Source organism: Malaya genurostris, chromosome 3 (assembly GCF_030247185.1).
Source record: "Malaya genurostris strain Urasoe2022 chromosome 3, Malgen_1.1, whole genome shotgun sequence".
NCBI classification, from domain to species: domain Eukaryota; kingdom Metazoa; phylum Arthropoda; class Insecta; order Diptera; family Culicidae; genus Malaya; species Malaya genurostris.
Genome location: NC_080572.1, coordinates 103240704 through 103255739, shown reverse-complemented (window position 1 = coordinate 103255739; position 15036 = coordinate 103240704). Strand labels below are relative to the sequence as shown.

The 15036-nt window shown below is 37.1% G+C and overlaps 1 protein-coding gene across 1 annotated transcript; it reads left to right on the top strand.

The window, feature by feature from the left end:
- The first annotated feature begins 6397 nt into the window (after positions 1 to 6397).
- On the top strand, positions 6398 to 7165 carry LOC131437148 (NPC intracellular cholesterol transporter 2 homolog a-like). The gene is made up of 2 exons (XM_058606313.1): positions 6398 to 6647; positions 6714 to 7165. Exons 1-2 carry the CDS (start codon positions 6434 to 6436, stop codon positions 6986 to 6988), a joined length of 489 nt encoding a protein of 162 aa, XP_058462296.1. The 5' UTR covers positions 6398 to 6433; the 3' UTR covers positions 6989 to 7165.
- The last annotated feature ends 7871 nt before the right edge of the window (positions 7166 to 15036 follow it).

The window sequence follows — 15036 nt, the reverse complement described above, 5'->3', positions numbered from 1 at the left end:
TGCTTGAACAACGAAATTTTACCTAATCAACTGCTTATATCTTTATCACTAAACTCACAAAGAATATAGAAATGCACCAAAAGATTACAATTCTCAAAAGGGAACTCACCAGAAAAATTGTCACAGGGAATTTGGAAATTTTTCCTTTACTTTCAGAATGGCTCGCTGGTAAACCTAATGCTACAGATACACTTTCAAGGAAATACAAATAGTACCACTTCACTTTAACAGCAAATTTTTAAGCGTTAAGCGGTTTTAATAACATTGACATGAACTGTCCTAGAATACATTACTCTCAGATGAAATAAAATCATTTATACTGTAGGAATATCTATTTAACACATGGAAAACTTGTTTTACAATTAACTGTTATATTCTTCTCCATACTTTCACTTACAGAAAACGACCACTACGTAACTAACATAAATGACGTTCATTTACCATTGAAAATTTTTAATATGAAACGCTTCTGGTGAAATGAAGAGGTTTTTTGTTCTGCGTTTTGCTGTCTTCGTTCTCCGCCAAGTGACAGCATTTGAATACAACAATTTCGGTTACCTGAATGGTTATGTCAAAATCAACAGATATGTTGGTTAAATCAATAACATTTTAGTTGAAACAACCAGGGCGTGAAGCAACAATTGCAATATTGTAATTTTGTGATCTGCGGGTTCTCCGTGCAAAATGATTACCTGACAATGGACTGAAATTGTGCTTCGAAGAGGCACGAGTACCTGGAAGGGAGGCACAATGGGTCGGAAAGATAATGATGCCGGTTTTCTGAGATTGTCAAAGTATAATTTAAGAGCACTACCTCAATGCAATATTAGCGTGCATTAATGGAGCGATTAAAGGCCGAAATCGCTGTACAAGGGCCTTATATGAAGCACATGAGCATCGCTACAATAGTTAAAATCAACGGCTACTTCCGGAGTCTGATACCGAAACCTGTATAGCCACAGTAAGTTTGTATGACCATCAATACTATGACCTTCAAATGTAGAAGATGTTTTCCGTTCTCCACGAATTGAACATGTGCGACTGAAATGGTATGACAGTAAGGGTTAAGAAATGTAATACAATAACCTTCTCTTGGTCACAGTCACAAATTTCATTTAAATACTTAATAATGATAGTTCCAGTGTAAAAGATTAAAGTGTCTGTTAAAACCGCCGGTAAAAGGCGCACCGAAAATTAGGTACATAAATAATCCTCAGTAACATTATTTTTTATCTGTGGGCCCCTCCCGAAACAAAATCTTGGGTACGGGTCTGGTAGCATCTACTGTCGATGGAATTAAATCTTATCGTCCCTCAGATTCGTTTCGAGTGACATTTGCTGGATCTGCGTTGCCTAGCCATGTCTATATCGATGAAATTCGTCTTCCTGTTCGGCTTTTCGTACCGCATGTTATGAATTGCACGAACTGTAAAATATTCGAGCATACAGCTACTTATTGGAGTAATAAATCTAAAATGCATTGTATTTTGTATAAAATGTCAAAGGCCTCATAAGAATAATCTTTGCGATAAAGATATTGAAAAATGTGTTTATAGTGGTGGGAGTCCTCATGATCTTTCAGTATGCGTTGCATTTAAGTAGCGTAAAGACAAAATGAAGCTATCTTTAAAAGCACGGTCTAAGCGCATATATGCAGAAAAGCTTAAAACGATCATTGATGTCTCACCATTGGAAATCAAAAACGGGTTTTCAAATCTAGAGCCCGAGAAATCTGAATCTGATAAAAATAGTGAAGGTACTTCGTTTGTCACTCCTCAAGGTTCTGTTGAGAGGAAGAAGTCCTCCTCCAAATTACCAAAAAAGACAACTAAAATTACAGCTTCAAAATATCTAAATCTGTTATATCTAAAAAGCCAAATTTTAAACTAAAACCTGTGCCTTCTGCTTTGTCAAATTCACAAACCAATCCAGGAACTAGCAAAAAAAAAGACAATAATCCAGTGAGCTCCGTTTCACAGCCATCAACAGGATTACTGAAGTATTGTAGAATGGTTTTTCGCAGCATTCAATATTTCTGAACCTTTAAAAACCATCATAACGGCATTCCTCCGAATAGCTAGAATTTTTTAAAGCAGTTAACAGATCAATGGCCAATTCTCTCAGGTTTTGTATCATTTGATGGATAATTTATCATCCGCCGCAAATGATTCAATCACTGTCCTGCTGTGGAATTGTCGAAGCATCATGCCAGAACTTGATTAATTTAAAGATTTGTTTTATAGTCAAAAATGTGATGTATTTGCTTTGTTCGAAACATGGCTTACATCAAACATAGCCTTAAATTTTAATGACTTCAACATTATGAGTCTCTATAGAGACTCTCCGTATGGCGGAATGCTTTTAGGAATTTGGAAATGTTATTCATTTTATAGATTAAACATTCCTTCGACTTCTAGTATAGAAGCTGTTGCTTGTCAAATAAACATTGAAGGAAAGGACATTTGCATTGATTCGGTATATATTCCTCACAGAGCTCAAGTTGGACAGCGACAGCTTAATGAAATTGTCGAAGCCCTTCCTGCTCCACGTTTGATTTTAGGAGATTTCAATTCGCACGGAATTATGTGGGGTTCCGTTTACAATTATAGCAGATCATCCTTAATATATAATATTTGCGACAATTTTAGCATGACGGTACTAAATGTGGGTGGCATGACACGGATCCCAAGACCTCCTGCATGTCCAAGTGTATTAGATTTATCTCTTTGCTCGACTTCAATTCGACTAGGTTGCACCTGGAAAGTATTTCCTGATTTACACGGTAGTGATCATTTACCAATCATCATCTCAATTAGCAGTAACAAAGGCATTGCTAATTCAGTTAATATTCCATATGATTTAACAAAAAAAGTGACTGGATTAAATACGAAAGTAGTATCTCAAGTACTTTGAACTCAATGGAAGAGTTTGCCCACTTGAAGAATATGACTTCCTCATTTGTTCGTTTCTGGAGGCCGCACCGAACGATATCTTGGTCCATCGTCTAACAGAAGGCCTCCAAACCCTTGGTGGGACAAAGAGTGCACAGATGCTAAAAACGCGAAACAAAATGCTTTCAAAAGGTTTTTAAAACGAAAAGGAGGAACTCCTCAGAATTTTTAATAATTCATAATTTTAGAAACCAAGTACAAGAGCATACTTCGGGCCAAGAAATGTAGATATTGGAGACATTTTGTCGAAGGTTTTTCAAGAGAAACAGATTCTGTTCCTACGCATAGCATTATTAGGGAGTCTTCTCCAAATGATGGTTCCATTGATAGCCCCTTTTTAATGATGGAATTTTCCATAGCACTCATGTCTTGTAACAATAACGCTCCTGGGTTGGACAGAATTAAATTCAAATTGGTGAAGAATCTGCCCGACTTCGCAAAAAGACGTTTGTTGGAATTGTTTAACAAGTTTCTTGAGCAAAATATTGTTCCACCTGACTGGAGGCAAGTGAAAGTTATCGCCATTCAAAAGCCGGGGAAACCAGCTTCCAATCACAACTCATATAGACCCATTGCGATGTTGTCCTGCATCAGAAAATTGTTCGAAAAAATTATTCTACGACGTCTCGACACTTGGGTCGAGACAAACGGTTTGTTGTCAGATACTCAGTTTGGCTGCCGTAGAAATAAAGGGATGAATAATTGCCTTGCATTACTTTCGTCTGACATCCAAATTGCCTTCGCTCAAAAACAACAAATGGCATCTGTATTTTTAGGAGGAGTTTTAAAGGAGCTTTGATTCAGTTTCCATTGATGTTCTTTCAGACAAGCTCCATCAACATGAACTTCCAGCGATTATAAATAATTATTTCCACAACCTTTTGTCAGAGAAATGCATGTATTTTTCACATATATGTATTTTTGATTTGGCAACATTCAGAATTAGCTACATGGGTCTCCCACAAGGCTCATGCCTCAGTCGGCTCCTCTATATTTTTTACGTGAATGACATTGACAGCTGTCTAGTAACCCCATGTACACTAAGACAATTGGCAGATGATGGCGTGGTTTCAGTAACTGGATCCAAATCTATTGATCTGCAAAAACCATTGCAAGATACCGTAGATAACTAGTCCGTTTGGTTATCGAATTCTCTGTGGGAAACACAAAGCTAGTCGTCTTTTCAAGAAAGCATGATCCCGCGCAGCTTCAGCTTCATATGATGAGAAGAATGATCCAACAGGTTTTGAATACCTCGGGGTGTGGTTTGATTCCAAATGCACGTGGGGATGACACATTAGGTATCTGATAACGAAATGCCAACAAAGAGTAAATTTTCTTCGAACAATAACAATATCTTGGTAGGGTGCTCATCCGGAAGATCTAAAAAAATTGTATCAGACAACGATACTTTCAGTGATGGGATATGGATGCGTTTGCTTCGTTCCGCTGCAAACTCTCATATTATCAAACTGGAGCGAATTCAGTATCGTTGTTTGCATATTGCTTTAGACTGCATGCATTCGACACATACAATGAGTCTCGCAGTTCTTACGGGAGTTCTTCCATTGAAAGATCGCTTTTGGGAGCTTTCATCGCGACTGCTAATAAGATGTGAGGTACTGAATTCCCTGGTTATTAATAACTTCGAAAGGCTAGTTGAGCTTCAATCTCAAACAAGATTCATGACAGTATATTTTAACCGTATGTCACAGGAAATCGACCCTTCAAGATATATTCCCATCCGTGACACCCTCCTAAATGCCCCTGACTCTAATCTATTTTTCGACACATCTATGCAGCGCGAAGTGCGTGGAATCCCAGAACACCTACGCTCGATGAAAACCTAAAAAATATTTACAAGTAAGTTCAGGCATATTGACTCTGAGAAAATATTTTGCACGGACGGATCACGAATTAAAGAGGCTACTGGGTTTGGTATATTAGACAATAATGTTTCGGCTTCATTTAGGCTTCAAGACAGACTTAGACACCGCATCGTACTCCCAGTGATCCTTTAAATTATCAGATAATATGAACTATAAACTGAAACAGTTTTAAGCCCAATTTGAAAGATTTTCCAAAACTTTCCTTACCTTCGATTTAAACAATTGTTTGAAATAAATGATGGGTCCAGTATAACCAAAACCAGTTCTTTTGGCCCTTAAATAACATGACCTACAAATTTGATTTTCCATGACGATTAAAAATTTTGAAAACTTTTCACCTTGTAACGTTGGAACCGAAACTCGAACTTAGATATTTTTATGGGACTATCAGTCCTGTTAATTTGAGTTTGTTTTTATGAAAATCTGCTATGATTTTTTTTGTCATAGACTGACTCTTGACCTGAAACAAGAGAAAAATATAAGCCTACCATATGAATTCGCCACTCAACACATGGTTACTTTTAAAAAACGCTTCAAATTGACTTCCTTACTCTAAGTGATCTATCTCCAAAACCGGAAGTTGGGTCTAAATGAAAGTCGGAATATTTTTATGATACCTAAAGAGTTCTCAGTTGAGTCTAAGATGGTTAGAATCGGTTGAGTCCATCTTCGAAGAAAGCTACAAATTTATAATTTCATATATGCAAATCACCCTGCAAGTCCGGAACCGGATGTCGGATCAAAACAAAATTCAGGAACTTTGTATGGGACCATAAGACCTTTCATTTGAATCAATGTTTGTGAAAATTGGTTCAGCTATCTCCGAGAAAATTTAGTGTCAATATTTGTCACACACACATTAACATTTGCTCGGTTTATCGAGCTGAATCGAATGGTATATGACAGGCCTCGAATGAAAAATCGGTTTTCACAGTTATTTCATAGCTTTTCTATACGAGAAATGCAAAAAAAGTATTTCTCACAAAATTATTTTCCCTATCAAAGATGATCTCTACTATAACCTACAAGTTTAACCGGTATCTTGGAAATATTGGCTCACTGTTATTTTTATCTTCATAAATCCTCTGAAACATTTATTGCAAAACATATGTCTTAGCCGGGATCGGTTCTTTATATAAAATTGATAATAATATCAACTTAAAAAAGAAAACTTAAATTTAAATACCAAATAACAGCTTCATTTTTACATAACGTATTTCGTTGCTAACCACAATTGAAAAGTTAATTGATTTTCAATCAGTCTTTTAGAGGGAAAACCAAAATTTGATTATAAATATCTCAAAACTCATTAACAGTACACGGCAATTTCTGTTCACGTTCGGGTTTATCTGTAACCAAAATCTCATAGGAGGACACAGGAATTTTGCATTCGTTCCCAATTCAAATCGCCGCCGTCGTCTATTGATGCAGATTACATGAATTGCACACCTGGCCGTTCGGTTTATCGATAACGCAAATTAATCAGTTCATTCATGATACGGTTACACTATAAAACACTCAACCTCAAGAGGTCACTTTCATTCTGCTTTCAGCCAGTAGCTCAATCGTAGCCGACCCAACCAGATCATCAAAATGTTCAAGTTCTTGATTCTAGTCGCGCTTGTTCCCGCTGCGATGCTGCAAAACGCCGACGACATTGACTTCTCTGCCTGGAATGTGGTTCCCGTCCGTCAATGTACCAATGATCGGCCGCTTCCGAGTATCGTGCGCATCGAAAACTGTCCAGCGATGCCCTGTGAAATGGTTCGCGGAACCGACGTGAACATGGCCATGGATTTTAGTGCTGGTAAATGAAACAGTTTTAGTCTTCTAATAACTTTGAACTGTATGATATATTTTTTCTTAATTTAAGTGCAAGAAACATCACAGTTGAATACACAAGTGATGGCCACCGCTCTGGGAATCACGGGACCTTATGAACTACCGGCAGAACGTGCCGCCGCATGCAACTGGTTGGTGCAGTCTCGCTGCCCACTGTCAGCTGGCGAAGATGTAATCTACCACCTGAGCATGCCGATCACTGCCATCTATCCACTAGTGAGCGTTACTATCGAAATTGATATCGTAGATGAGAATGAACAGTCCCACGCGTGCTTCGTTGTTGATACCCGGGTAGTGGCCAGCTAAAAAGGATTTGCTAGATTCAGAGTTCGAGTCATACGGATTCACTATTTGTGTCTCGATTGCAGAACTTGAACATCGCCTTGACTGCAGTGTATAAAAACTTTTGAACTTTGTTTACTTCAATACGAAGAATCATTCAAAGAAAACTGTGATCTTTAATAAAATCTGCGTTTTTTCATAGCTCTTGCCATTATTTTTCAATACATGGGTAAAACATTATATTGTTTTATGATAACTTTCCTAACAAATTCGTTAAATATCGAACCGGAGACATGAAGTCGAACTTTCTCTATTCTCTGAGATACCTTGGAAAGTATAAATTTAAGATCAAATAAAAGGTGCACCAAAATCCGGACATAAAAAAACATTTTTTAATCTTTTTTTTTACAAAATCTGATGTTTCTTAATCAAACCATACTATAAAAGCACAGTCTTGACATGACTTTCCTTTTGTGGAATTTGGCCTCTCTGTTTCCACAGACTTCGCAGCCGATTCTTAGCGTACAGAATCATTGCATGGCTAGTACTACGACCCTCCTGACACTATGAATCGGTCCAGGTCGGGGCTCGAACATATGACAACTTGCTCGTACCATATGAAATGTAATTTCAAAACCAACAGCTTTTAAGTATATTAAGTTTAATACTACGTTTACACTGTTACCTTTCTGTTGTATATAACTTTTTGTGAAAATACTAGTGTAAAACAAGATTTAAAAATACCCCCAAACCTTCACTTACGAACTAAGTGGGGGCTCGTAGATCGAGTTAGTTCGTAAAAAAAAGTTTTCGATATTTGGAATTAATTTCGTGAAAAAGTTTATCTCATTTGGGATGTACCTCACAAAAAATGTTTTGTTCAATGAATGTGGAAACCCCCAATCATATGGATATTCTCGGAACGGATGTGAAGAGTAAGTGCTAAAAAATTATGTACGTGGTCGTTTCAAACCCCAAGATGACGGACTACCGGTTTATTCATACTCATTAAAAACCTTTACAGTTAAGACTTGTTCACGACAAAATCTAGACACCTCTGAATGCGTATATCTTTGGAAATACTTCATCAACACGTACATTACGGAATTGTTTGGTTTCGTATAATCTAGTTAAGGTCGTGGGTATCCCTGAATTCTCTGGAATTTACATGCTGTGATAATGTGGAAATTCTTGTCCATCCAAAATCTCCTTGGAAATTGAGGTCTACCAACGAAACCGATGACATTAGTGATCTTTTTTGTTATACTTACTCGTGGTATTACATTCAATTCATTGGGTCATTGTGATGAATTATAAAGAAGTACTTGTTCATCAAAAAAATACCTGGAGTTCAGACCGTAAGATCTACCAACATAACAAAATGCATTGATGAACTTATTGTCCTCGGTCCGTACTCGTGATGCCACATGCAATCAATTGGCTTATTGTGAATGATCTACTCCGTCCGAAAACTATCTGAAGTTCAGGCCTTAAGAACCACCAGACAAACGAATTACACTAACGAGTGTATTATTCACGTTCCATACTCGTGGTTCACTGACGTCCTTGGGTGAAGTCCTTGGTCCTTCTGAAACAAATCAGAATAGACAAGTAAGCAATATATAGCTCCATGACTATGAACAGCAATGAAAGTTTATTCATAAGCTGCTGATTGCTTATGTAGATCTTAAGAACTGTTTCCACCGAAGTTCTAGTTTGACTAAGAACATACCGGGGACAGCTATAAATCGACAAGTAATCAATGTGTAGCTCTAAAAATGTGAACAGCAAAAACACAAAATAAACATTAGCTATTATAGTTCTTGCTGTGGCACAGTGTAGTCTCTAAGGATAATATTGCAAATAGTTCTTGGATCTTGGAACATCTCTTATGTTGATGCTTTTGCATATATACGTAGTTAGATTTTTTATGTTATTTATACTAAATTCGAATGGAAACGCAACAAAATTCGAGAGCGATGTTTTATTTACGCACCGACTTTGCGAGTAAATTAAAGTTCCAGTTTATTTTCGCAACGAGTTTGATGAGAAGATGCCGGTAAACGAAGTTTGAGGTAGTTCTGATGATGGTGACTCCATCATCCACCTCCAACATCATTTTCCGGCATTTTCTTATCAAATCCGTTCCAAAAATACTCATATTTTAAGAGATTTCGAGAAATATTAACAAACCGGATCGCCATTTTGGATTTTAGAACAAACTTAACCGTTTTTCGACAGTGTGCGTTAGGCACTCGGTGTATACGGTCGATTTCTCTGATAGCTCCACGATTTTCGATATGTTTTTGCTAGTGCTGCGCCATCCTTGTCCGGTCTCTGCCTCTCGTTTTTTTCGAAGGCTCTTCGTTAGTAGTGTGTGGTAGTGACGCGAGTTGTAGAATGTGGTGGAAGATTGCATTATTGCTTTGATATAAGTGGTGCTAGATTTCATTTCGATCATCAGAGAAATGCGCTTGCTAAAGGAAAAAATCGCATTATAAAACTAAACAAGTCCGCTAATGGAAAAAGTGAGCGACAGAAAATAAAACCAAGGAAGTGGTTGGAATGTGCTGATTCAAATGCTCGGCGATAGAACAACTACAGTGAAAATAGCGAAAAACATAAATTGTACATCAGAGCAAAAACAAGCAACCTTGATAATGCTAAATGGGTGAGAGAGTTTCATATCATAATTCATAAAGAATACAATGAATTTTTAATAGTCATGTTCTCTGTTTTTGAATGTGAAATGTACTTTAATGCTGGAATCTTGCAGGCTTTTATATTTCTGATTGTAAGTTCGTATGTATTGGTGGGAGGTGCAAAAATTCGGTTCGATGTTTATATACAATCACACGTTCAATCTGGTATACTAATTCGATGGTCCCGCAACGGAGGGGCCAAGCTGCGGGTGACGATTTCTCTTTGGTTGCATTTTATTTAATGATTCATCAGATTGATTTTATATATGACGCCTTACTCTTTGCAAAATATTTAAGTTAAATCCACAAGCTTCGATATATAAAATAAATTTTCAAGAAATTAAAGTACTGGCTCCGTAATAGTCAAAATAGAAAGTAAACAGAGAGGCCCTTTGTCGTGGGACTATCGAATTATCGAACAAGTAATGATCGAGGTTCACTTAAAACAAGATGAGACAAGAGAGTTCTTTGTTTGCGGTTTTTCTCCTATCATAAGCTCTGCCGAAATATCAACGAAAGTTGATTCATGGACAGTGCAGACAAATTCTTTTACACATTGATATGTTATTTCATTGCATAAACATTCTTACAATTACCGTCCTCCTAGCAAACATTTCGTACTTTTTTGCTAGGAAATAAATCATTCAATATATTGAAGATGTTATTATATTCTAGCAAACCTGGCTTTGGTCCTATAATAAGAGTGAAATCGTTTGTTTTGATATAAGATTTCATTTGATTACTTTATCTAACAATGATGCCAACACTTCGAAAACAATGAGCCCTGTGGTAAAAAAGAGTAGGGTAACAGAGGTATTTTGGCCCACTTTAGGATTGATTTTATTTTGGCCCACTTTGTAAAAATATCCACCAAATATTGTAATATCTTTGAAAACCCCTTCCGCAATAGGTAATTTGATGTGATTAGCTTCAAATTGATGCAACATGGGTTACTTAACATCGATTAAATCCATAAAGTTTGTAAGGTGGGCCAAAATATATGAAGTGGCCAAAATACCTCTGTTACCCTACAAGTTGCACCCGAGACCAGACTACAAAGCCGCAATGCGAGTTGTCTCATCTTGGCGTATTATATTATAATGTACTGGTTGGATTATAAGTATTCTATTAAATTTTATTGTATTCAATTATAATATCTTATATTATATTATAATATATTATATTATATTATATTATATTATATTTCATTCATTATATTGTATTGTGTTGTATTATATTATATTGATATAAAGTATTTATCATGGGGACGTAATGGGAGGTTGCACCAGGGCATCGGACGAATTGATGACTGGACGAGGGATTATGGATAGCCAGTCCAAGTCACTTGAAGGAATCTCGTTTCCTTCTGAAGGTCTGACATGAGCCTGACGCGCCCTTCTCACACAAACCATCAGGCTGGTTCAAGCATGTAAAGCGATATGCTTCACCCATGCATTGGATATTATGGCTGGAAGATTATCTTTTATTTCCGCGTGGAAAACGTGTAAGTGACTCTGCTGACATATCCGCCCAACCCTTTTTGTTCGCTTTTCGATAACAGCTGTAGTAAGAAGGTGAATGGGTGAACCGTATCGGGGCTACTGTAAGTCTACCCGCATCCACTGGCAAGACCTTGAGCTGATGGTGGCTTCATTTCACATCACATCACATCACATCTCAACCGTTTTTCGGCATCTACTCATCAAATACAATACGAAAATACCCATTTTGGAATGGTGTTAAAGGAATATCAATAAGCCGGCCATCTTGGATTCTGAATCGAGTTATGACATTGTTTTCTGGCAAATATTCGTCATATCAGTTTCAAAAATACTGCATTGGAATAATGCTATATTACATGTTGCCATATTTCACTTAGGAAGGTTCGTTAAAAAATTAAAGCTACTTGGAATTCACTTCGTTATTTGATTCGTAAAATTAGATACGTAAATCGAATACTTCGCGAAAAAGACCTGAGCTTCACCGAATAGAAAAAACCGGTCAATAACGAAAAGCCAGATCTAGAAAACAAGGAAGGTCTTTAAAAACGACTAGGATTTGAAGAGATGGTGGTAGGTAGTGTCTACGAAAGATAGCGCCAGTATCGCACCCGATTTTATGGATAGAGTTAAGTTGAGGGGGATAAGCTTAGGAGAGGAGATTGAATCAATCAATTCTGCAAACACCTAACTAATATGTGTTCATCTATTTTCTGAGAGTTTCAAACATATACAAGTACACACAGCAAACAAAATTATTTAATTTAAAAGAAATGCATATCTACACATGACATAATCCAAAAGTGCATAATTCGTTAAATGACAAAACATTCACATACACATTACATTTTTATAAGAATTACTTAAATCTGTGTCAAATATACCGAACCTTTCACGCTGATGCATAAAATTGCGTGCTTCAGCGTCGAATCAACTGTAAAAACCTGTTTTAACTCACCTAGTGATGTAACGATGTATTTCTTATATTGCTCAAGGATTCTCTCAAAAGATATTATTTGAAGCTTGAACAAAAACTAGAAAGAAATCGTTTTTTTGTGGTCAGTTAATAACATAACCTACAAATTTAAAAAGTTTTGAGCCAAATTTGGGAGAATTTTTCTCTTTCTTGCATCGTCACTCTAAATGACAGTTAGGAATTGTTAACGCACTTCACCCTGCAACTTCGGAACCGAAAGTCGGACCGGTATAAAATTCAATATCGTTTTATGGGAAAGTACAGGGTCCGCCATCTAACTTTTTTTTTTGAACTAGCGGTTATTTCGACATTTGTAACCTTAATGTCACTTCTGATTTGACAGAAACTAAGTTCTATCCTTCCGCTGAACGAAAATGGTTTTGAATACGCTTGAGGAACGCGTGAAAATAGTGCATTGTTACTTTGAAAATTACGCCAACTGGGCATGCGGTCAGCTTGAAGAAGATGCCGATTTTTGCCAAAAAATCTTCTTCTCGGATGAGGCACATTTTCATCTCGGCGATGCATCCTCAGAGACTGACGGTTTGGTACGGATTTTGGTCTGGCGGCATCATTGGGCCATTTTTCTTCGAAAATGAGGCAGAAGGCCGCCGCCACGGTCAATGACGAGCGCTACCGCGCAATGATTAGAGATTGGTTCTTCCCGTTACTTGTAGAGGAAGACTTGGACACGATTTGGTTCCAACAAGACGGCGCTCTGTGCCACACAGCCAACGCTACGATCGATCTTCTGCGCACAGTCTTCGAAGATCGAATTATCAGTCGAAATTCGGATGTCGTTTGGCCGCCTCGGAGCTGCGATTTGACGCCGTTAGACTTTTATCTTTGAAGGGCTGTCAAAGATAAGTGTTATGTGGACAAGCCAGAGACAATTCAAGCCTTGAAGGACAACATTCGTGCAGCCATAGCGCGGAAATAAAGCTGCATACAATCGAAAATGTACTAAAAACTGGACCGACCGTATGGCGTACTGCAAGGCCAGCCGAGGCAGCCATTTGAATGAAATTATATTCCACAATTAACCGGAAGGATTGTATTTTAAAATGAAAAAATAAATGTTGAAATCGGATGAACCGTTTGTGTTTTTTTGCTTGTTTAAAAAAAGTTACATGGCGGACCCTGTGTTACCTAATTTAGTGAAAATCGTTTCAGCTATCTCTGATAAAATGAAGTGCATATTTTTGTCACACAAACGGACATTTGGCGATTTCGACAAACTGATATATGAGAATTTCTAAATATATAATTCTATTACTTCTGGGGTACCGGAAGGAATCGTTTGCCTCAGTGGTTTTGAAAATATTATATTTAATTTTAATATTCAATAGTATGATATTGGAACACACATGTTGATGATGTATATGTTTATACCACTCCTTCTGCAAGCAAGCATTCAAAATGTGATAGAATCCAACATTGGGACCTTTGAAGCACAAAATAATACCAATTTACCGAAGAAGTTTGACTATCCTACCATAGATGATGGAACTAATGTACAAGCAAATTTCAAGCAGCCTCATCGTCATAAGTTTTATACCGAAATGCAGCGTGGCAATGTCGAAAGTCTTTTACAGGCCAAAAATTGATCGAAGTTCTCGATAAAGTGCATGGTTTGGCAGACTATTTTATAGTTGTGACTTAAAGATGGAACAAACAAGGAAAAGGTTTTTAGGAAATCAAATCTGGAGTAATTTCGTTACACTTTCGTGTTGAAAAATCTTGAAAATGCACCCAGGTGAGCATAGTAAAGAAAGACGTAGCCTATGTCAAAAGAAAACGATTTTACTGAAAAGTAGGAAACGACATCCAGAAACCACTGTGAAGAACCTAATCAGTGAAATTAAACGTAAATACGAATATATCAAGTTCGAATAAATATCTTTTGATGTGAATGAGTTATCAACTTACTTTTTGTTACGATGATTTTTTCGGCTTTAAAAATCAATCAAAGAAGTAATGTTACAATGCTACAGTGCTTTCCTGTGCGCATACATCACTTCTGGCAAATGGATTAACTCAATAAACGATGACCAAAAATATCATCAGCGGCTGTCAATTATTCTCAAACACTTGAAAAAAGCCACCCACCACATGATTAAGCAAATTTATTAAGTAATCTTTCTGCAAAATTTTACAATTGTTGACTTCAGTGATTAAAACCATAACACTTTAAGAGGATGTGTTGACCTTTTTGACTGAACAGCACTTGACATTTTTATTGAGCAGATATTATTTCTAATAAATAGAATAGAAAACTTGTTCAGAAAACTGCAATAAAACGAGCAACAAGTGCTCACTCTTTAAATCTAGCGACCTGAGCATGACAGTTCATAGGAACCCTCTTACATCGAACCGGTTAGAGTGGTGCTCATTTAGAAGGGGAAAATGAGTTTCCGAAATCAATCATGTGAATTGAACTGGAAACAAAGGCGGAGCAAAAGCCAGTAAGACTGAGAACATGAATACGGTCTGTGTCAGACAAATAACGAGCGGTCAGTTGCAAACCGCGAAAATACAGCCTACTTATCTCGGTTCTATGGGCACTCGTATTGCGATTGATTTTGAGCATGGACACGTCAAAGCGTTAATTGTTCTGCGCTTAACCTCAGAACCTCTTGAATATATGGAAAAAAATCTCGCTACGTATATACTTTTAAACACATCGTCAGGTGCTCTTTGCTCGCAGTCAACATATTTCTTTGTTCCTGTTACAATTCTTAAACAGCTATCAAAACTTTTCCACGCAAATTCAAACTTGTGTGTATGTGTATGAGAGTTGGTGATAGTTCGATAATGACCTTATTTTCTTCATACATGTTTTGAAGAAGCTCAAGAACAAATGAGATAGAGGTATTAGATAGTAGCTGTGTCGTC

Bases quoted from the DNA above. Each gene is read 5' to 3' on its own strand.
- LOC131437148 (XM_058606313.1), top strand. From the start codon at position 6,434: ATGTTCAAGTTCTTGATTCTAGTCGCGCTTGTTCCCGCTGCGATGCTG. The intron at 6,648-6,713 runs GTAAATGAAACA...TCTTAATTTAAG, and splicing joins GGCCATGGATTTTAGTGCTG to TGCAAGAAACATCACAGTTG.